Here is a 23,511-nt window from a genome sequence, read left to right as displayed (position 1 = left end):
CCAAGAGTCAAATTCATTCAACAAATATTCGCCAAGAGGACACTACATGCCAGGAACTATTCTAGGCCTTGGGGGTAAAATCGTGAACAATACAAAGTCTTTACCCTCTGGATTGTTCACGTGTGCTCAGTTGTTTCTGTCTCTGTGCGACCCCATGGACTGCGGTCTGCCAGGCTCCTCTGTTCATGGGATTTTGCAGGCAAGAATACTGGAGTGGGTAGCCATTTCCTCTCCCAGGGCATCTCCCTGATCCAGGGATTGAACCTGCATCTCCTGCATGGTAGGCGGATTCTTTACCTCTCAGTCAGCAGGGAAGCCCCTCACCCATCTGAGCTTACTTCTTATGGGGGCGAGGGACAAAAAACAATGCGAGGATAACAGTGCTATGGAGAAAGTTAAAGCACTGCAGGAGAAACCGGAAGTGCCAGGGTTAGGAGTGGGAGTTGTTCTTTTGTGTTTTGGTTCGTTTTTGCATGGTATATATTTTTCCATCTTTCTATTCTTTATCTTCACATTAAGAGTGGATTTTTCCTAGAGAACATATAGTTGCATCTTGACACTTTGATCCAATATGACCATCTCTTTTCGTTGGTGACATGAGATGAGTACTGATGCACTTGGATTCAGCTCTACCACTTTATTCATCATTCCTTATTCCCTGTGCTTGTTTTGTCCTGACTGCCATTACTCTCATGATTTAGACATTTTTTTTAGTATCCAATAACTTATATTTTTATTTTTATATTTACTATTTGGCAATAACTTTTTGTGTAATTTTATTGGTTCTTCTAGAAATTATGAGATAATTACAAAGATGCACAAACACAGTTTACAGATACATAGATAAGTAAGTCAAGATATGTCAAACCTTCCACGGTCATCTCAGAGTTTATATTTTATAAGTTATTAGGTTATATGAGTTCTTTATATATTCTGCAAAGTCTACATCAGATATGATTAAAAATATTTTCTCCAGTGGGTTGCCTTCTCATGTGGCTGATAGTGTCATCTGATGCACAAAGTTTTATGTTTTGATATTCTAAACTATCAATTTTTTCACTCACCTTTTGATGTCATATCCAAGAATCCTCTGACCAATCTCATGTCCATAGCCTGTGTTTTAGCTCTTAAATTGAGGTCTTTGACTCAATTTTTAACTTATTCTATATATGGTATTAAGTAGGGGGTCTAAATTCATTCTCTTGCATGTGGGTTTTCAGTTTCCAAACACTATTTGGGGAGATTCTACCCCCACTGAATGGTCTTGCACCCTTGTTGAAAATAATGTGGCCACATACATGAAGTTTTTCTTTTAAGGCACTCTATGTGTGTGTATATATATAAATAAATATATACACATTTATATATATGTCTGCCTTTAAGCTGGTACCACACATTTTTTAAAATTTAACAATATATTTTATTTAACCTTATATATCCAAAATATTAGAATTTCTTTAAAAATGTTTCACTGACTTCTAGCTCCCATGGTTTTTGATGTTGATTTTGTTTTGTTTTGTTTTGTTTTTGATGGTTTTGATGTTGATATGGAGTTGTTCAAATTACTGTTCCCTTGTATGCAATGTATTTTTTTTCCCAAGTACTTTCTAAATTTTTTCTTTATTGATTTCCAGTTTAACTGCTATACGTTTATGAATGGTTTTCATTCAGTTTTATCCTGATTGGGGTTCAAGGAGTTTCTTTCATTTACAAACTTGTCATACATCAAGTTTGGGGAGTTTTCAACAAGTATGTCTTCCAAGTATTTTTCCTGCCCTAAAAAAATATGTTAGATGGACATATATGTTGGATATTCTGTACCGTCCAACAAGACCCCGAGGTTTTGTTCCCTTCTTTTTAATCTCTATTCAACAAATTGACTAGTTTCTAGTGATTTCAACTTCTGCCATATCGATTCTGCTATTCAATCCAAGACATTTTTGATTCCAGATATGACACTATATCCACGTCAGAAATTTCAACAAATTTCTACACGATGTAATTAACTTGAGATATTTTGGAAAACTATTTACCTATGAGCTATTACCTGGGGAATAAGTAGACACAGGCTATCCCTTTTCCTAGAGTAACTTACGGGAGGAGAAGGGGATGACAGAGGATGAGATGGTTGGATGGTATTACGACTCGATGGACGTGAGTTTGAGCAAGCTCCAGGAGTTGGTGATGGACTGGGAGGCCTGGCGTGCTACAGTCCATGGGGTCACAAAGAGTCAGACATGACTGAGCAAGTGAACTGAACTGAGAGTAACTTACCATCCAATCATAAGTGGCTTTAATATTACTCACTACTCAGGTATAAAACAAGAGAAATATTTAGGTATTTACCCATCTTTTTGTTATTTATTCCTTTTTATTTAAAAAATTCCAGATTTATTGATATACTGACATAACTAAGATCAAGGTGTATAATGTGATGATTTGACTCATGTATATACTGCAAACTGGTACCACAATAAGGTTAGTTAGCACCTCTATCTATCACCATAAAAAAATTATGTTTCTTTTTGTGGTGATAGATCTACTCTCTCAACCACTTTCAGCTTCTACAAATGAGAGCATTCAGGAGCTTGCCTTTTTATACAGTATGTTACAGTTCACAAAAGACAGCACTTGTTTTTGTTTTGTTTTTACTTCTTACATTTTCTTTACTACACTTTAACTAACTAAAAAGGATAATAACATGATCAAAAACATCATTTAAAAGCCTCTCAGACTCTATGGTAGGCAGCTTGAGACACAGTTTCCAGTCATCCCTACCCACAGTATACACACTGTCATTAACTACTCTTATTGAATATGGGCTAGACCTAGTGACTTTTTTAAAAAAAAACTTTTTATTTTATATTGGAGTATAGCTGATTAACAATGTTGTGATCATTTCAGGTGGACAGCAAACAGACTCAGCTATACATGTACACATTCTCTTCCCAACTCCCCTCCCATCCAGACTGCCATGTAACACTGAGCAGAGCTCCCTGTGCTATAGAGTAGGACCTTGTTGGTTATTCATTTTAAATACAGCAGTGTTGGTACCACACATTTTGATTTCTGTAGCTCTGTAGTAAGTTTTGAAATCAGAAAGTGTGAGACTTCTAAACTTTGTTCTTCTTTTTCACGACTGTTTTGGCCAAGGACCTCAGTCTAGTGGTTAAGAATCCACTGTGCAATGAAGGGGACTTGAGTTTGTCCCTGGCCAGGGAATTAAGATCCCACATACTGAGGAGCAACTAAACTGCAAACCACAAAAGAGAGTCCACGTGTCGCAACGGAAGATCCCACATGACGCAACTAAGACCCAATGCAGTCAAATAAATAAATATGCACGCGTGTGTGTGCGCATGTGTACAGATTTTTTTTTTTCTTTTGGAAAAAACATCCCTGGGATTTTGATATGAACTGCAGTGAGTATGTAGATAACTTTGGGGATATTGGTATTTCAATAAGAATTCCAATCAATGAACATGGGATATTTTTCCATTTATCTGTGTCTTAATTTCTTTTAGCAACATTTTAGTTTTCAAGGTACAAATATTTTGTTTCCTTGGGTAAGTCTATTCCTAAGTATTTTATTCATTTTGATACTACCATAAATAAGACTGCCTTCATAATTTCTTTTTAGGACTGGTGATTGTTACTGTATGGAAACACAACTAATTTTTATGTGTTAATTTTCTATCCTGCAACTTTGTTGAATTTGATTATTAGTTCTAAAAGATTTTTTGTGGCATCTTTAGGTTTTCTAAATATAAAATCATGGTGTCTGCAAACAAAGATAATTTTGCTTCTTTTCCAATTTGGATATCTTTTATTTCTTTTTCATGCCTAATTGTCATGGCTAAAACTTCATTACTATGCTGAACAGAAGTGGGGAAAGTAGGCCGTCTCGTTTTGTTCCTGATCTTAGAGGGAAAGCTTTCAGTCTTTTACCACTGAGTATGAAGTTAGTTGTGAACTTTTCTTTAAAACACTTTAAAACACGGAGATAGTTTTTTGTATTACTAGTTTGGTGAGTGATTTATCATAAAAGGTGCTGAATTCTGTCAAATGCTTTTTCTGTATCAATTAAAACTTATTTTTTCCCCTTCTTTCTGTTAAAGTCCAACCGAATACCATGTAACATGTATGGCTAATAAATAATTTATATCAATAGCTCCAATTAGAAATTTGAAGAATTTTATCCATCAAAAGAAGGTTCAGATTTGCTCATTATCCCAAAAAGACAAGCAAACTAGTCTGAGAAAGACCTTTAACATCCAACACTTACTAAAAGAAAATACATCAAAGATTTCGATACACTGAAATATTCCATTCCTTCAAGGACTCGGAATAATCAACTCATCAGTATTTTAGCTAAAAAACGTATTACTAGTTCACTACATGAAGCAATACATTTCAAATTCTTAGTTCACATTTCATCAAACCAAGATAAAATATGAATATGTGCTTTAAACATTAGACATACATTTTTCAAAACTATTAAGAAAAATAACATATGTATGTTTCAACTTGAGTCCTGCAGTGTAATAAGTGACCACAAGATTTTGAAGTAGGTAGTTTTTCTTCCCTAAGCATGCTTTGGCATACATGAGACTTTATTCAACATATGAACCATTGGAAACATTTCTCCACGATTCTAAATAAGCCTCAGGTATTACCAAAGAAAGATAATAAAATGAACTGAGACTATCATTATGGTTTCTTGCTGGTAGATACTGCTCACGAGATTCTCTGTTGAACTGCAGGGCTACCGACTATGAAGGATGGTCAGATGTGCACTGCCAGCATTCTGATATACATAAGAAAGTAATGTAAAACAAATATATAACATTTAAAATTTTGGCAAATTAAAATTTAGAAATGTTTAAAGGTTTTTAACTATAAAGCTAAGGTCTTAAAACTACCCTGTATACAATTATATGAGGTGATAAAACCCCATATTCAGGGCTCATAAAATCTAAATTATGTAGAGAAATGTAAATATTGAAAATTACATTTAAAAAAATAAAGAAAATTTGAAGCCAATATACTACTCTATTAATTGGCCTCTAGCAAACTACTTCCACCCAACAGATGTTTTGAAATGATGCATAAATGTATATACATGAACATAACATTTAAAAATGATTTTTAAAGCTTCCACAAAGAAACATGGTGCTAACTAGAAATCACACTAAAAACTGGACAAAAGTAAAGATAAACAAATGATTTTTATAATACACAGTGGAAAAAATTTCAAGAAAAACAATCACTAGTTATATGATAAAAGAAAAAATTAGCAACCAATAATTGCGAGTTTAAGAGTGAAATACAAGGGGAAATATCTGACAGAGCTACTGTGCTACGGCTTTGATTTTCTATTTTCTTCTCCAAAAGTTAATTTAGAAAAGATTTGTGGTGATGAACAATTTCTCCTGAAAAAAAGCTAGGTGAATTAATTTTGGAAGCACTTCTTGAATCAGACCAACCCATGCTCTTACTGAATTTTTAATTTTCTGTTAGTTTGATATTAAAACAAAATTAAAAGATGTCTTTCTGCATAGAACTTTAATATGTCAACAGCTGTACTGTCCAGATGTGTTTCTTAAGCTAGTACACACCACTACCACCGCTGCTAGTGTTTTAAGTCGGGACATGGAGTTTCCATTGTGAACATATAAGAGTAACTAATATTCTTTTTAAAGGCCTTTTTTCTTTTAACCACTCAGGAAATATTTTAATTTTATGGTTAAAGGAAAGTGATACGTAATACCTGTCATTTTATTTTTTCTAATTACTAAGAAGAGATAACTTATTTGTTGTTAGTCGTTCAGTTGTGTCTGACTCTTTGTAACCCCATGGACTATAACTCGCCAGGTTCCTGTGTCCATGGAATTGCCAGGAAAGAATACTGGAGTGGGTAGCCTTTCCCTTTTCCAGGGGATCTTCCTGACCCAGGGATCGAACCAGGTCTCCTGCATTGCAGTCATATTCTTAACTGTCTAAGCCACAAGGGAATTCCTTTTATTAGTTGTAGCAAATTCCTAAATGAAAACTGGGCAAATAGTATCATATCTGGCCAGCTGCAACCTACTGCCTTGACCTTCATTCCTAGGGTTTCTTTGTTGCTATGACTCTTGATTAAGTGGCCTTGGGTTCACTTTGTAATTTTCGTAGTCATCAGTAAATTCACTTGTATGACATTACTGCCAAATGAGAATAGTTAAATTACTGTAAATGAATACAGATCATCAAAAAAGCAAAAGCTCCAGAAAATCACCTACTTCTGCTTTATTGACTATGCCAAGCCTTTGACTGTGGGGATCACAACAAACTGTGTTAAATTCTTCAAGAGATGGGAATACCAGACCACCTGACCTGCCTCCTGATAAATCTATATGCAGCTCAAGAAGCAACAGTTCAAAGAGGACATGGAACAACAGACTGGTTCCAAATTGGGAAAGGAGTACATCAAGGCTGTACACTGTCACCCTGCTTATTTAACTTATAGAACAGTACATCATGAGAAACGCTGGGCTGGATGAAGCACAAGCTGGAATCAAGATTGCTGGGAGAAATATCAATAACCTCAGATATGCAGAGAGTTCCAGAAAAAATACTACTTCTGCTTTATATCTACTTCTGACACTACAGTTATGGCAGAAAGCAAAGAAGAACTAAAGAGCCTCTTGATGAAAGTGAAAGAGGAGAGTAAAAAAGTTGGCTTAAAACTCAATATTCAGAAAATGAAGATCATGGCATCTGGTCCCATCACTTCATGGCAAATAGATGGGGAAACAGTGACAGACTATTTTGGGGGGGCTCCAAAATCACTGCAGATGGTGACTGCAGCCATAAATTAAAAGACACTTGTTCCTTGGAAGAAAAGTTATGACCAACCTAGAAAGCATATTAAAAAGCAGAGAGATTACTTTGCCAACAAAAGTCCATCTAGTCAAAGCTTTGGTTTCTCCAGTAGTCATGAATGGATGTGAGAGTTGGACCATAAAGAAAGCTGAGGGCCAAAGAACTGATGCTTTTGAATGGTGGTGTTGGAGAAGACTCTTGAGAGTCCCTTGGACTGCAAGGAGATCCAACCAGTCCATCCTAAAGGAAATCAGTCCTGAATATTCATTGGAAGGACTGATGCTAATGGTGAAACTCTCGAATACTTTGGACACCTGATGCGAAGATCTCACTCATTGTAAAAGACCCTGATGCTGGGAAAGATTGAGGGCAGGAGGAGAAGGGGACGACAGAGTACGAAACGGTTGATGTCAGAGATGGCATCACTGACTCAGTGGACATAAGTCTGAGTAAGCTCCGCGAGTTGGTGATGGACAGGGAAGCCTGGCATACTGCAGTCCATGGGGTTGCAAAGAGTCAAACATGACTGAGCGACTGAACTGAACTGAACTGAATGTGATGTAGCGTTGTGCCATGAAGAAAACCTTATATTTATAGACATTTACTTATGTTCATTGAATTTATCTTATTAAATATCATTACCATTTTAAAAAATTGAAATACAGTATTTAATAGCAATCAAAGACACAAAATATTTAGAATAACTATTAACAAAAAAAAAACAGAACTTAAAATTTTACACTAAAAACTATACTATAGTGTTGATAGAAATTAAAAATAACAGAAACGAGAGAGAGAATTACGATCATGGGTCATAAGACAAAATGATGTCAAAAGTCAATTGATCTATAGATTTAATGCAGTCGTATCTGACTCTCTGCAATCTCACAGACTATACAGTCCATGGAATTCTTCAGGCCAGAACACTGGAGCGGGTAGCCTTTCCCTTCTCCAGGGGATCTTCCCAACCCAGGGATCAAACCCAGGTCTCCTGCATTGCAGGCAGATTTTTTACCAGCTGAGCTACTAGGAAAGCCCAGATTTAATAAATTTCATTATAAATCCCAGTAAGATCAGTCCTGGGTGTTCACTGGAAGGACTGATGCTAAAGCTGAAACCCCAATACTTGGCCACCTTATGCAAAGCATTGACTCATTGAAGAAGACCCTGATGCTGGGAGGGATTGGGGGCAGGAAGAGAAGGGGACGACAGAGGATGAGATGGCTGGATGGCATCACCAACTCGATGGACATGAGTTTGAGTGAACTCTGGGAGTTGGCGATGGACAGGGAAGCCTGGTGTGCTGCGATTCATGGGGTCGCGAAGAGTCGGACACAACTGAGCGACTGAACTGAATGAACTGAACTGAAGCTTTTTTTTGGTAGAAACTGACAACCTTTCAAAATTTACATGGAAATGCAAAGGATATAGCATAAACAAAGCTTTTTTTTTTTTTTAAGGAAGACTTACAGTACTTTATTTTAAAGCTACAGAAATCAAGGGTGAGGTATTGGTAAAGAGGGCCACAAAGACCCATGAACCAGAAGAGTTCAGAAGTGGGTCCACTAATACACAGTAAACTGACTGTAATTTGAGGCTGAAATTTGGTTGGGAAAGGATAGTTTTTTAATAACAAACATTGAAATATTTAATAAAAATAGAGGCAAATTAGATATACATGTGTTAAAAAACATTCGTCTCTTAATCTCACATCATACATAAGAAATAATGCAAACTAGATCTCAGACTTATACATAAAAGATAAAAATGAGAGGGGAGATCTTTGCAATAAAGGAGCAGGCCAAGATGGCTTAAATAATAACTCATGCTCTGAATCTAATAAAAAAAACCTCAACACAAGACAAAATGAAAACTATAATACAACTTCACTTAAATATATAGATATATATCTACTTGAATTCCACAAGAGTAAAATATTACAAATATTTCCATTAAAATCAGAAATAACACAGTGTTGTCTTCTACCATGCCTACTACTGAACATCATAGTGTAACTTAATTCATGCAAAGAGAGAAGAGAAACAAGTAAGAGATAAAAATATTTGAAAATAAATCTGTCATAACTTCTGGATAATGCAATTAACTATCCAAAAATCAAGCAAAGAAACCAAAAAACTATCAGATTTAAGAAAAGTTCACTGAGAAGGTCAAATACAAAAACAGAAAAGTCATTTGTTCTCCTATACACTAGTAATAATTAATTTTGAAAATATAACGAAAGGGACCATTCATAATGGCAAACGAAACTGAAAAGTACACAGGAACGAATCTAGCAAGGAATGTTTAAGATTCCTTATGATTAGAAACTATAAGATATGAATATAATGCTACTGAAAGACAGGAAAAGAGTGGAGATGGAAATACACAAATTCCTATTACCCTAATCAAAATCCAAAAACAATTAACAGAACTTGACAATTTAATCCTAAAGTATACCTGGAAAATGAAACTTTTACTTTTTATATCTCAATATTATTTGAAAATTTACAAATACCTATTTGTGTCACTTGTCTAATTATTTTTTTCCAGGTCTATGGAGATATAATTGACATAGAATACTCTGTAAATTAAAGGTGCCAAGAGGTACAAGAAAAAGATGTTGTTCAACATCAGTCATTATCAAGGAAATGTACATCAAATCTACAATGAGGTTACCACCTCAAACCTCTTAGAACTACTATGAACAAAAAGACAAAACATAGCAGGTGTTTGTGAGGATGTGGATACAGGGAAACACTGTGCAGTGCTGGTAAAGCCAACTGGTAATGTGAGCTGTACCGTACATCTTTCTTACACACACACACACACACACACACACACACGTGTCTGTGTTGTATATAAAATGGGATATTATTCAGCCATGAGAAAGGAAGAAAGTCTGACATTTTTAACAATATGGATAAATCCTGAGGACATTATACAGAGTGTATACAAAGTGAAGGAATAATTTTTAATTAATAATCATTTTCCTACAGTTTAATGATCAAGTTCCAAGTTTACATTTATACAAATTTCCTAATGAGAGAAAGTCTGTAACTACCAGACTAACAACTACCATAGCTATATTTACACTTCTTTATGATGTCTATTTACATGTAAATTACATTTATAACACTCAAGTAGTCTAGATTGTGAGAATATCCATTTTATTTCTTTATCAGTTTGAAAGAGGAATATAGAAAAAACTACCAAATATCTCATTTTCATATTTAAGAATTTCAATAGCATCCTCAGACTTAGTGAAATAACTTATCTTAGTGGGATGTAAAACCAAAATTCAGTGAAATAATTAAGAGTACTGCCTGCTTTATATAGCACTGCAGGACTGTATCCTGCAGGTCTGCGAGCTGAAACCAATGTAAAGCAATCTTGACAACTGGATCTGTAACTTATAAGAATTTTATAAGTAACATTTAATACTCTCTTATTACTGTCAGAAATATATAGGTAGGAAAGTGAAAAATGATAAAATTAACATTTATTTAATATACTGTACCTTAAAACATTAGAGTCATTGAGAATTACCTTAAAACATTAGAGTCATTGAGAATTAACTGATCAGGAGTAGTCTGAATGGACCTGCCTTATTCTCATCATTTGAAGTATCAAGCAAGCGTCTTTAGGGCTTCCCACGCAGCGCTAGTGGTAAAGAATGCACTCTCCAATGAAAGAGACATAAGAGACTTGGATTCAATTCCTGGGTTGGGAAAATCCCCTGGAGGAGGGCATGGCAACCCACTCCAGTATTCTTGCCTGGAGAATGCCATGGTCAGAGGAGCCTGGTGGGCTAAAGTCCATGGGGTGGCAAAGAGTTGGACACAGCTGAAGCGACTGAGCATGCATGCATGCAAGCATCTTGTATACTCCTTGATATATTATATTGTATATTCCTTGATATACCTGTATTCTAAGTATGGATCAGTTTCCAAGATTGTGTCCTTGGTACTTCTAATGTGGTGATTTATTTCCTAGAGCTCCTCTAATGTGAAGATTTTGGCAGCATCACTTCCTCTGGCATATCTTTAGCCTTTTCATCACAACCATTTTCCCCTTTTATGTTGAAAAGCCTACCTTACTGAAGTGCCTCTAGCTACACGTTTGTGCATGCTCAGTCATGTCTGACTCTTTGCAATCCCATGGACTGTAACAGCCCGCCAGGCTCCTCTGTCCATGGGATTTCCCCGGCAGGATTTAGAGTCTCTCCAAAAGTGGCGGCATCGGCATTCCCACAGTCACCAACTTCTCCACCACTCCAGTTACATTCTACCTGAATTTCATTTCTAGTCTCATCACTTTTCATTTCCTTCCTGCATTTTTATCTTTGTTGATCAAATTCTGTTTTTAATCATCCATTCTGGTAAAATGTCAAGTGGGCTTCTCACTGGTAAACAAGGAGGGACCACTACTGCATGCTTTGCCGTCTGTACACAAGCTGAGCAACACACACAGTGACCAACTGCTAAAAATAACTTTGAAAGAAGTGACATGACATGCACATGTTTGTTATATATAGCGAGTTGAGGACTGGAGAGTTAGTGATGAAACTTGTACAGTATGCAATTACTAAGTCAATGTACCATGATAACTGAAGTATAAACCTATTGTGAGGAGACTGGTGTTATTTAACCAAACTGTGGTGACTGAAATTCAAATCCCAAAGCCATGTAAAGCAAAGAACTACCTCTCCATAAATGCTATTATTATACGGTATAACATTTAGTGTGTGCTCAGTCACTCAGTCGTGTCCAACTATTTGTGGCCCCACAGACTGAAGTCTGCCAAGTTCCTCTGTTCATGGGAGTTTTCAGGCAAGAATACTGGAGTGGGTTGCCATTACCAACCTCAGGGGATCTTCCTGACCCAGGGACCAAACCTGTGTCTCCTGTGTCTTCTGCATTGCAGGTGAATTCTTTATCTGCCGAGCCACTAGGGAAGCCTTGGTTTAACATCAACAAATGAAAAATTTACCTAAAACTCTTCAACCTTTGCCTCCATTACCAAATGACATAAATCTAAATAAAAGAATCAAGCAAGTTCTACAGGTATAATTAGTCCTTGACTTTTACATATTGGGTTTTCACAACAACAAACTTTTGAACACAGTAAATTCATATCTATAATCATCCTTCATAAATGGGATTTGGATTTTAGAATGGAGATTTCAGACTCTCATATGGTGGCACGTCTGCTGGAAAACAGTACTGTTTCAGCTGTGTTTAAACCCTACTACAGTAGAGTTTATTTTTGCAATTACGTGAATTTACTACATTTTGACCTGATACAAAAAGTTCTGGAAAACAAAATCAGCAATGGTGGTGAAAAAAGCAAAGTAGTAGTAAGAAAGACAAGGTCTAACAAATTTAATTCCACTGAGACAAGCAGACTCTTTAGCATCAGATAGTCACTGAATTAAGCCAGTTTTTTCCACTGTCAATATAAACAATCAAAAAAAAAAAAAGGGCAAGACCCACACAAATTGCAAAAATATTTTTAAACTTATTATATAATCAAAAATTGCATTATATTTTTAATTCTGACAGTAGAACCCCTTACATAATAATATATTAGACTACTATCTGAATTTTGCATTACAACAGAAAAGTAGAGAATGTTTTTACATCTATTAATATTCATTAGAAGTTCTATGCTGATAAACTGAATAAACCATTTGGATTAGTAGTAAAGAAATTTGAAGATCAGAAGAAAGCATGCTCACAATTTTTAGGTCATAGAATGACCAAAAAAATATCCTTTAGCTCATTAGTATCCCTCTTTGTAGGAAGTCAAAATATAGTATATAATCTTACTTTCTCTTCAAACTGATTAGCACTCTCTATTTGACAAAAGAAATATTTGAGAAACAGAAAAGACAGAACTCAAGTTTCTGAATTTTGGTACTTCATTACTTCTTCCAAAATATTTTAGACAGGAAATTCTAAGTTAATAATGAAGGGTAGATGGGAATGCTTGATTTGGTATTTAACATATTCTATAATATATATTTTTAGCATATCACTACTTGTCATTTATTCAAAAGTCAAAATGATCTAATTATTTTACCTACCCCAACAATCCGTTTCATAGCATCCAATTTAGCAGAATCTTTGTTGCTCTCTAACATTTGCTTTAGATCTTCATTTCTACACACAAAAAAGAAAAATTGCATATTTAGATTTTATATGGCACAGGCATTAAAATATGTAATTTTAATAACATGATGTACATTACTACCAAATTATTTTCTTACTTGTAATTAAGTACATGTTCCTCATCTAACCCTACAAAATAATATCAAAGTGGTTAAATGGAAAAGAACACTACCCTAACAAAGACATCTACAAGTTAAGTACAAATAAAAGTAGGAAAATCAGAACAAGACTCCTGAAGTAAGTCAATGTCAACATCTTGGCTGTGATGTTGTACTATAGTTTATCATTGAAGGAAACTGGGTAAAGGGTACACAGAATCTCTCTGTATTACTTTTTATACCTGTATATGAATCTACAATTATTTCAAAATCAGAAGTTTAATTATAAAAAAGTTATATAACAATTATAACTCATTTATAAGATGACACACCAATTTTTTTAAATGGTCAAAAAAACCTGAACAGGCATTTCACACACACACAAAAAGATTAGGAATACTGTTAAATACTTAAGGTCATTAACTATCAAAAATGCAAATTTTTTAAAAAAATGCAAATTTAATGAGAAACCATTACACATCCATGAGAATAGATGAAATTAAGACAATGACAATAACAAATATTGCCAAGGCTATGGAGCAACTAGAACTCTCATACACTGCTGGTAGGAACGTAAAAGAGTACAATCACTTTGGAAAATTGGGAGTTCCTTCCAAATTTAAACATAAACCTACTATGTGATCCAGTCATTCCACTGTCAGAGAAAGAAAAACATTCTACAGAATAATTTAAGAATATTCACAGCAGCTTTATCCATAGCAAAAAACCAGAAACAATCTAAATGTCCATCAGCAAAATGGGATTTAGCCATACACTAGAATATTACTCACAAAGGAAAAAGAACCAACCACTAGTACATGCAATAATATGGATGAAGTCTCAAAATTATTATGTGACTGAAAGACACCAGACACAAAAGACCGTAATTGAATTAATTTAAAGTTCTAGAAAATGCAGTCTGTAGGGACAGAACCAAGGTAGTGGATTCATAGGCAGAAGGAGAAATGGACAAAGGGACATTAGAAATTCCTTCCATAAGAAGATGGAAATGTTGTGTATCTTCTTAATTGTGGTAGTGATTTCACAGGTGTATACATCTGTCAAAAACCCATCTGCTGCTGCTGCTGCTAAGTCGCATCAGTCGTGTCCGACTCTGTGCGACCCCATAGACAGAAGCCCAGCAGGCTCCTCTGTTCCCAGGATTCTCCAGGCAAGAACACTGGAGTGGGTTGCCATTTCCTTCTCCAATGCATGAAAGTGAGAAGTGAAAGTGAAGTCGCTCAGTCATGTCCGACTCTTAGCAACCCCATGGACTGTAGCCTACCAGGCTCCTCCATCCATGGGATTTCCCAGGCAAGAGTACTGGAGTGGGGTGCCATTGCCTTCTCCGAAAACCCATCTAATTGTAATCTAAAATTGGGTAATTTGGTGTATGAGAATTATACCTCCATTAAAATGATATTAAAAAGTTTTTGTAGTGTTTTATTCACATGTGTTAATAAGATATAAATACTCCAAAAGATTAAAAGACATCTATCTGTTTCTGAGAAATACATTATTAAGGATCTGATAAGCCACCATTATACATACTCTGAAATTAAGAGTATCACACTTAAGTCTCAAGTTTACTCAAGAATTTAAATCACTGAACCTTATTTTAGGACAGCACTGAAAAATCCTCTTAAATGACTATAAAGATTGTAGCATTACAAACTATAACTAATCACTTTGTACTCGTTATCAGTTTATGATTAGCAATTTTTAATAGTTTCTACAACAAACTCTCCAGAAAAGAGATTTTAAAAATTGACTCCACACAGCTTCATGCAATACGGTTCAAGGTGCTCACATGCATGTGCGGACCCAAACAAAGTATCAGAAGCTCTCTGATCTCAGCTTAAGCTTAAAAGTAGGTGAGAAGAGCTTCCTTAACTCCTCTAAATAGACATCCTTGACAAAAGTACTTTACATTTTACAAGTTTAGGCCTAATACAGGCAGTAAGCACATACCAAGAATAAATGATTGACCATGTGTTATTATGAGCTGAGTTGTGTCCCTTCCAAAATTCCTATGTTAAAATCCTAACCCTCAATACCAGAGAATATGAATGTATTTGAAGAATCGTTGAAGAGGTTAATTAAATTAAAATAGGTCAACATGGGTGGCCCTCATCCAATATAAGTGATTTTTTATAAGAAGAGTAGGTTAGGACTGATTCACAAAGCCCAAAAGATGACCAAGTGAGGGCACAGCAAGTAGGTGGCCGTCTGCAAGCCGGGGAGAGAGGCTTCAGCGGAAACCAAATCTACCAAAACTCTGATTTGCAATACCTAGCCTCCAGGATCTGGGGAAATAAATTTGTGATTAGGCCACTGAGTCTGTAGTATTTTGTTATGACAGTCCTAGCAAACTAATACTGGAGTTAAATGTTGCTATGCTATGCTAAGTCACTTCAGTCGTATCCGACTCTGTGCCACCCCATAGACGGCAGCCCACCAGGCTCCCCCGTCCCTGGGATTCTCCAGGCAAGAACACTGGAGTGGGATGCCATTTTCTTCTCCAATGCATGAAAGTGAAAAGTGAAAGTGAAATCGCTCAGTTGTGTCCGACTCTTAGCGACCCCATGGATTGCAGCCTACCAGGCTCCTCCGTCCATGGGATTTTCCAAGCAAGAGTACTGGAGTGGGGTGCCATTGCCTTCTCCGGAGTTAAATGTTACAAACTGTCATTGCAGGAAAAATAAATAAAGGCAATGAGATTTATTATGAAAAAGTTACTCTTCCTTTCCAAGCAGCTCATAAAATTAAATACAATGGTGACCACTAGCAAGACACAATAAATAATCACAATAACTACTTATCTCTAATTAAAAACATAGCTAGAAAACATACAAACAGTAAGAAAGTGACATATAAGAACTACATCTGAGGATATATAACAACCAAATATAAAAATACTCCAATTGCTCACTGCAATGAATTCAGAATTCCTTCTTAAAACTCCCTGTTCTTTCACACTGCACTGTTAACTGAAAAGGAACAAAAATTCCTTTTGTTGAAATTTTTTGTGGCAGGACCCACAAATCAGGTTTTTTCCCCCTTCTACTTTTTGCTATTTTCCTATTTTACTTACTGACCATGTAGGCTTTTATATTTTTTTTAAAAAAACCTAAAAGAAACCTTTAAAAACTTTTTGTAAATAAGAACTTGAAACATGTAAAATATCATGTATGAAATGAGTTGCCAGTCCAGGTTCGATGCACGATACTGGATGCTTGGGGCTGGTGCACTGGGACGACCCAGAGGGATGGAATGGGGAGGGAGGAGGGAGGAGGGTTCAGGATGGGGAACACATGTGTACCTGTGGCGGATTCATTTTGATATTTGGCAAATCTAATACAGTTATGTTAAGTTTAAAAATAAAATAAAATTAAAAAAAAAAAAAAAGAACTTGAAAAAAGGTAAAGTAATTAGATAAGTAAACAGAAAGATGTACGTGTGTACATGTCAAAAAAAAAAAAAATTCATTTTCTCATGTCTGATCCCTTTTTTCCCCAAGAGTATTCTACCAATCTTCTCTACAAGTGTTATCTGGAGAGAAAAATGAGCAATGAAGAATAATGAAGTATCAATTTTCAGGACATTCCAACCTCCAACTCCAGGTGTAATCTTATTCACGGCCTAATGAAAACTTGGTTTGTTCCTTATGCTACAGTTCCCTTCCCAAACACCTTCACATCCTGACCCGCTCTCTTAAACTAAAAATAAGAAAACAGGAACCTGATACTAAAGTCAAAGGTTTTGTTCTTCATGGTTAACAGAAAAGATGGTCTTCAATAACAAATATAAGTATCTTCAGTGTTAACATGGACAGAAAGCTAATAACTTTGAGGTTCAGAGAAAAGAAACAAGAAAACGCCTAGGCACTGCTTCAACCTGATGTAATATTCAACTTCTCAGATATGTCATAAAGACCTATTGAGAATTCTGATATAAATTACATATCTCTACCCAAATTCCTCTTTGCTTGTCACCAAAACAGTAAAGATGTGGGAAAGTTAATACCGTAACACCTCGTTTACTTTCAAAATATGTTCACTTGTATTGAGCCATTTTAGGTCTATCTCCTTCATTATATAGATTCAAATATGGTCGATTAACATGTATTACTATATTAATCTTAAGAATTTAGTTTTATAATTTTGAAAAATCTAAATAAGGAACAAAAAGAAATTCTTTGTGTGAAACATCAAGAGTTGATTCAAAACAATGCTGAATTAGTAACATTTTCATTGATTCTACGAAAAACCAATCCAAACACTGCTTTTTTAATTTACGCAGTTCTTCATTTATCTACTTACCTGTAGCTTTTCAGCTTTTAAGTATTAAAATACAACTTTATTTTTACATAAGTGACATCTTGTGGTGTTAAGTGGTATAACGTTTCCTTTCATGTTCAAAATATGCTTGTTTTTATAGTTTTAAGAACCGAAGAAAAATAACTGGAAAGTTAAAGAAAATCTTACTGGTACCAAGTCTTACTGGTACCAAGAAGTCACTTCTACTTCAGCACTGTGTAAAGCAGCAACTATTCAAAAAGCAAATTTTGAACAGTTACCCTTTCAGAACTTAAGAAGTAGTAAAGCTTTTACAGTATATAAATTACCTCTTTTTAAAAAATCTGCAATCCATAACTCATTAAAACCTCCTACTCCTTTGAATGACTGTGTAGATTAAGGGGAAAACTAACACTGCGGCACTGCACACGGTCTCAGAGCTTCTCCTGATCTGATCTGAGGAGGACTCGTCCAAGACCCATTACCAGCGCACAAATTCTTGCCACTAATCCATAGGAGATATAAACAGAATCTGAGAGACTATACTTAAGGCACTTCAACAGTGTAGTTATATATTTTTGAATGTAACAGAAAACTAGGGCTAGCATTTTGCATGCTTTTTCCAGAAATTCATTTTTTATTGTATTTTACAGAAGTATCTATCCATAATGGATTGGAAATTTAAAAGAAAAAAAAGGGCCCTTAACCAGTTTGAGAGCACTGTACTACATAATTACTTCCTTTTCTCTCAAAAGAATCACAAAAATTTGGGTACTATAGAAAGTAACACTTGAATTTTAAATCCAGGAATGATGGATTGGGAAAAGTGATGAAAAGTGATTTCCAATCGGCAGTACATCCTCAAAAGGACGCATCAAAAATCTTTGAGGGGGGAGGACTGAAACTTTCTCAGTTCAGTTCAGTCACTCAGTTGTGTCCGACTCTTTGCGACCCCATGAACTGCAGCATGCCAGGGCTCCCTGTCCATCACCAACACCCAGAGTCCACCCAACCCCATGTCCATTGAGTTGGTGATGCCATCCAACCACCTTATCCTCTGTCATCCCCTTCTTCTCCTGCCCTCAATCTTTCCCAGCATCAGGGTCTTTTCAAATGAGTCAACTCTTCGCATCAGGTGGCCAAAGTATTGGAGTTTCAGCTTCAACATCAGTCCTTCCAATCAACACCCAGGACTCATCTCCTTTAGGATGAACTGGTTGGATCTCCTTGCAGTCCAAGGGAGTCTCAAAAGTATTCTCCAACACCACAGTTCAAAAGCATCAATTCTTCGGCGCTCAGCTTTCTTTATAGTCCAACTCTCACATCCATACATGACCACTGGAAAAACCATAGCCTTGACTAGACAGAGCTTTGTTGGCAAAGTAATATCTCCGCTTTTGAACATGCTATCTAGGTTGGTCATAACTTTCCGTCCAAGGAGTAAGGGTCTTTTAATTTCATGGCTGCAGTCACCATGTGCAGTGATTTTGGAGCCCAGGAAAATAAAGTCAGCCACTGTTTCCACTCTTCCCCATCTATTTGCTATGAAGTGATAAGAACAGATGTCATGATCTTAGTTTTCTGGATGTTGAAAAGTGAGCTTTACGCCAACTTTTTCACTCTCCTCTTTCACTTTCATCAGGAGGCTCCTTAGTTCTTCTTCACTTTCTGCCATAAGGGTGGTGTCATCTGCATATCTGAGGTTATTGGTATTTCTCCTGGCAATCTTGATTCTCGGTGGCGGCCGAGAGGAGCTACCCCAGGCCCGAGGCCGGGGGCGGCGGCAGAGAGGAGCTACCCCACGTCCAAGCTCAGGGGCGGCAGCCAAGAGAAGCCACCCCACATCTGAGGTAAGGAGCAGTGGCTCCGCTTTGCTGGAGCAGCTGAAAGGAGCTACCCCACGTCCAAGGGAAGAGAAACCCAAGTAAGAGGTAGGCACTGAGAGAGGGCATCAGAGGGCACACAGACTGAAACCACAATCACAGACAACAGGCCAATCTGATCACACAGACCACAGCCTTGTCTAACTCAGTGCAACTAAGCCATGCCGTGTGAGGCCACCCAAGATGGGTGGGTCATGGTGGAGAGGTCTGACAGATGTGGTCCACTGGAGAAGGGAATGGCAAACCACTTCAGTATTCTTGCCTTGAGAACCCCACGAACAGTATGAAACTTTCTCAAGCCCCATCAAAATATTCTAAGTCATGGGCACCTCTTCACGCTTTGACAACTACTCAAGTAAAAGATGCTTCAACTCCAAAGGGTCCACTGTATACACCAATGCTGCTACTCAGTCGCCCAAGTGTGTCTGATTCTTTGTGACTCCATGGACTGCAGCCACCAGGCTCCTCTGTCCATGAGGCTCTCCAGGCAAGAACACCAGAGTGGGCTGCCAATTCCTTCTCCAGTATACATGAATAGGCATGTAGAATATGTAGTAAAAAAAAAAAAAGGCTGGGAACAAGAGTCAAAATTTACTTGCATAGGTATGAATAGGTATGCAGAAAAAAAGAGGCTGGGAACAAGAGCCAAAATTTACTTTTTTCTAGCACTGTGCAGCTAAAGGTACTGCACTTCATAATTAGTTTCCATGCACAAGGTGAAACCTCAGTAACTCTCCTTGGATGACACTCAAAACTTTATGTGGTTTTGGGCACAAAGTATTAATTAATAAACACAAAAGTGAGTAAAACCAGAAAATTCCAACTACCGAATCATCCATTTGTTAACTCTCCAAAGGGAGAAACCATAAATTTTCCAACTAAATATGAACTTTTTCTACTATACTCTCCACAAAACTAAAAAAGAATAGTCTATAATTGCTATCACAACACCCTCAGTCCTTGGTAATCTTCGTTTTCTCTCTGCTCTTCTATAAAAATTTGTTTCACAAAAGTAACAAATAACCTCCTTCTTTAAAAATCCAATGCAGAAATCTCACAAATACTTTTAGATTATTTGATATTTGATATAACTGACTACTTCTCTTCTATCTCTAAAATCCTTCTTCCCTTAGATTCTGTAATTCTCCATTCTCATCTGGTTCTAATCTGCATTTGTGACATACCAATGAACAAAAATGATGAAAATCCCTGCCCTTGTAGAGTTTTCATTTTAATAAGTAAAACAGACAACAAACAAACATAATAAAAGAATAAATTTTAAAATCATGGGATGATATGAGGGAAAAACAGAGCAAACGCAGAGAGAATGCAGAAGGGAAAGGAAGAGGCAATTTTAAATAGGGTGGTCAGAATAGGCTGAATAAGGAAATACTTGAACAAACATTTGCCAAGTGAGGAAGTCAGTCATACTGATACTGGAGGGGGGGGAAAGAGAAAGAGCACTCTAGGCAGAGCAGAGGAAGGCAGGCAAATAATACTCAAGGCAAATAATTCACCCTGAATGAAGTTAGGAACCACAGGAGGGTGATGAATACAGAAGTCATAGTCTAATACACAAACAGAATCATTCTGGCTGTTATGTTTAGAAGACACTGTAGGCACTTCCAGATCTGCCCACGCTGCTCTTACTTGTAAGACACTAAACCTGCCACAGAAAATGACTATAAAAACTGGGGAAAACAAATAAGGTAACTTTCTCAAGTCATCCAGGCAGAACTTAAGGGGCCAAGATCATGGAAGGAATGGAAGCACATAAAGTGGGCTCTTTATTCACATCAGCTTTTTTCCCGACTGCATTTCTCAAATCAGTATCTGGGAGAATAGAATCCAAGGATAAAAATGACAGTTTTAAAAGACTAAAGAGACAAAGATTAATGTTTGTGGCTACCAAAGGAACTGGAACTTGAAGGGTGAAACTACAGGGGAGGGAACCAGTGAAAAGGCACAAAAAATCTGTGCAAAGTCCCTTCAGTAGTTGACCGCATTTTCAGAGTAAGAATGTGGGAAATCCAGCAGAAACAACAGTGGCTGGGAGGTTACAGATTAATACCTGAGCAGAGTTCAGCAACCACACACTGCAGGGAAAGAGCAGCTGGAAACCAAGTCTCCCAAGGAGACGCGGCAGTGGTCTGGTTCCTCAGTCGTGTCTGACTCTCTTGTGATCCCATGAACTGTATGCCCGCCAGGCTCCTCTGTCCATGGGATTTCCCAGGCAAAAATGCTGGAATGGGGTGCCATTTCCTTCTCCAGGGAGGTATTGGTAAATACCCTGGCCTTTCTTTCAGTTAAGACCACAGGAGGTGCACAATTGAAAAGTAAGGATACTTCTTAGGAGTGTAAGAAAAATTGAAATAGACAAAACCGATTTAAAAGCCTAAAACTGAACTTAAACAAGACCAAAGTGCTCACTGTACTCGGAGAAGTCAATGGCACCCGACTCCAGTACTCTTGCCTGGAAAATCCCATGGGCGGAGGAGCCTAGTAGGCTGCAGTCCATAGGGTTGCTAAGAGTCGGACACAACTGAGCGACTTCACTTTCACTTTTCACTTTCATGCATTGGAGAAGGAAATGGCAACCCACTTCAGTGTTCTTGCCTGGAGAATCCCAGGGACGGGGGAGCCTGGTGGGCTGCCATCTATGCAGTCGCACAGAGTCGGATACAACTGAAGTGATTTAGCAGCAGCAGCAGCACTATACTGTCAGAAAGAACAAAAAACAAAACACACAATCCTCTTTGGAAGACATCATTCAGAGATTCATCTATGTTCCTGATTAACCTAGCATCTGATCAAAACTTAAGAGACACACTAAAAACAGGAACAAATGACAGAGAGAGGAAGGGTGGAAGGAAAGAGGGAAGGAGAGAAGGGAGAGAAGGGAGAGAAAAGACAAAAAGGAATAGAAAGAGATCCAGGGTAACTCACAAACTAGTTATTAAACAGGGACTTTTAAACCACTACAATTAATATGGCAGGAAAATACAGGAAAAGATGGACAAAAGAGACAAAATAATAGAGAATGTCAATAAAGTAGTAAAGTCTATACAAATAATCAAATGAACATTCAGAAATTAAAAGTACAGTTTATGAAATGAAGAACTCACTAGATAGGTTTAAGAGCAGACTGAAAATAGCAGAAGACAGGACTACTGAAAGTGAAGGCAGGTCAAGAGGAGATACGCAATCTGAAGCACCAAGAAATACAAGAATGGAAAACACCGAATAGCACATCAGACATGTATAATATAATCAGAATATCTGACATACCTAAAAAGAGGGCGGAGAGACAAGTGAAAAATGAGAGCTGCTCAGTTGTGTCCGAATCCTTGTGACTCCATGGACTGTACAGAATTCTCCAGGCCAGAATACTGGAGTGGGTAGCCTTTCCCTTCTCCAAGGACTCTCCCCAACCCAGGGATTGAAACCAGGTCTCTCGCATTGCAGGCGGATTCTTTACCAGCTGAGCCACAAGGGAAGCCCAAGAACACTGAAGTGGGTAGCCTATCCTTCACCAGCAGATCTTCCAGACCCAGGAATTGAATTGGGGTCTCCTGCATTGCAGGCACATTCTTTACCAACTGAGCTATCAGGGAAACCCCAAAAACAACGGGACAAAAGCAATATTTCAAAAGCTAATGGCTAAGAATTTTTCTAAACTGATGAAAAATGTAAACTTACTATATATTTTAAAATCTTAAAAAAAAAAAGGAAAAACATAAAGCCATACACACAGAGACAGACAGACACACACACATACACACACACACACGGTCTACAATAGTCAAACAGCTGAAAATCAAAAGCTAATGAGAAAAATCTTTAATGCATCCAAAAAAAAAAAAAAGACATTTCCTTAAGGAAAGGGTCAACAAAACTTTTCAATAAAGGGCCAAATATTTTAGGCATTCCATGCCATACCATCTCTGAGGACTGTAAAGTAAAATCAGTTATTACAATACATAAATAAATAGGCTGGCTGTGTTCTAATAAAACTTTACACATATGAGGATTTCCAGGTGGCATGGTGGTAAAGAATCCACCTGCCAATGCAGGAGACCCAAGAGACACGGGTTTGATCCCTGGGTTGGGAAGATCTCCTGAAGCAGGAAATGGCAACCCACTCCTGTATTCTTGCCTGGAAAATTCCACAGACAGAGGAGCCTGGCAGGCTCCAGTC

At 37.0% G+C, this 23,511-nt stretch overlaps 1 protein-coding gene across 1 annotated transcript in view; it reads right to left on the bottom strand.

Moving 5' to 3' along the window:
* The window catches only part of AP3B1 (adaptor related protein complex 3 subunit beta 1), a 237,333-nt gene that overhangs the window by 197,266 nt on the left and 16,556 nt on the right, over positions 1–23,511 (bottom strand). Inside the window, exon 2 of the mRNA XM_006068949.4 lies at positions 12,950–13,025. Coding sequence (XP_006069011.1) covers positions 12,950–13,025 — 76 coding nt within the window. The remainder of the gene's footprint in view (positions 1–12,949; positions 13,026–23,511) is intronic.

Source organism: Bubalus bubalis, chromosome 11, assembly GCF_019923935.1.
Source record: "Bubalus bubalis isolate 160015118507 breed Murrah chromosome 11, NDDB_SH_1, whole genome shotgun sequence".
Taxonomy (NCBI): domain Eukaryota; kingdom Metazoa; phylum Chordata; class Mammalia; order Artiodactyla; family Bovidae; genus Bubalus; species Bubalus bubalis.
Note: the sequence above shows the minus strand (reverse complement) of the source record. Positions and strands in the feature narration are given on the sequence as shown.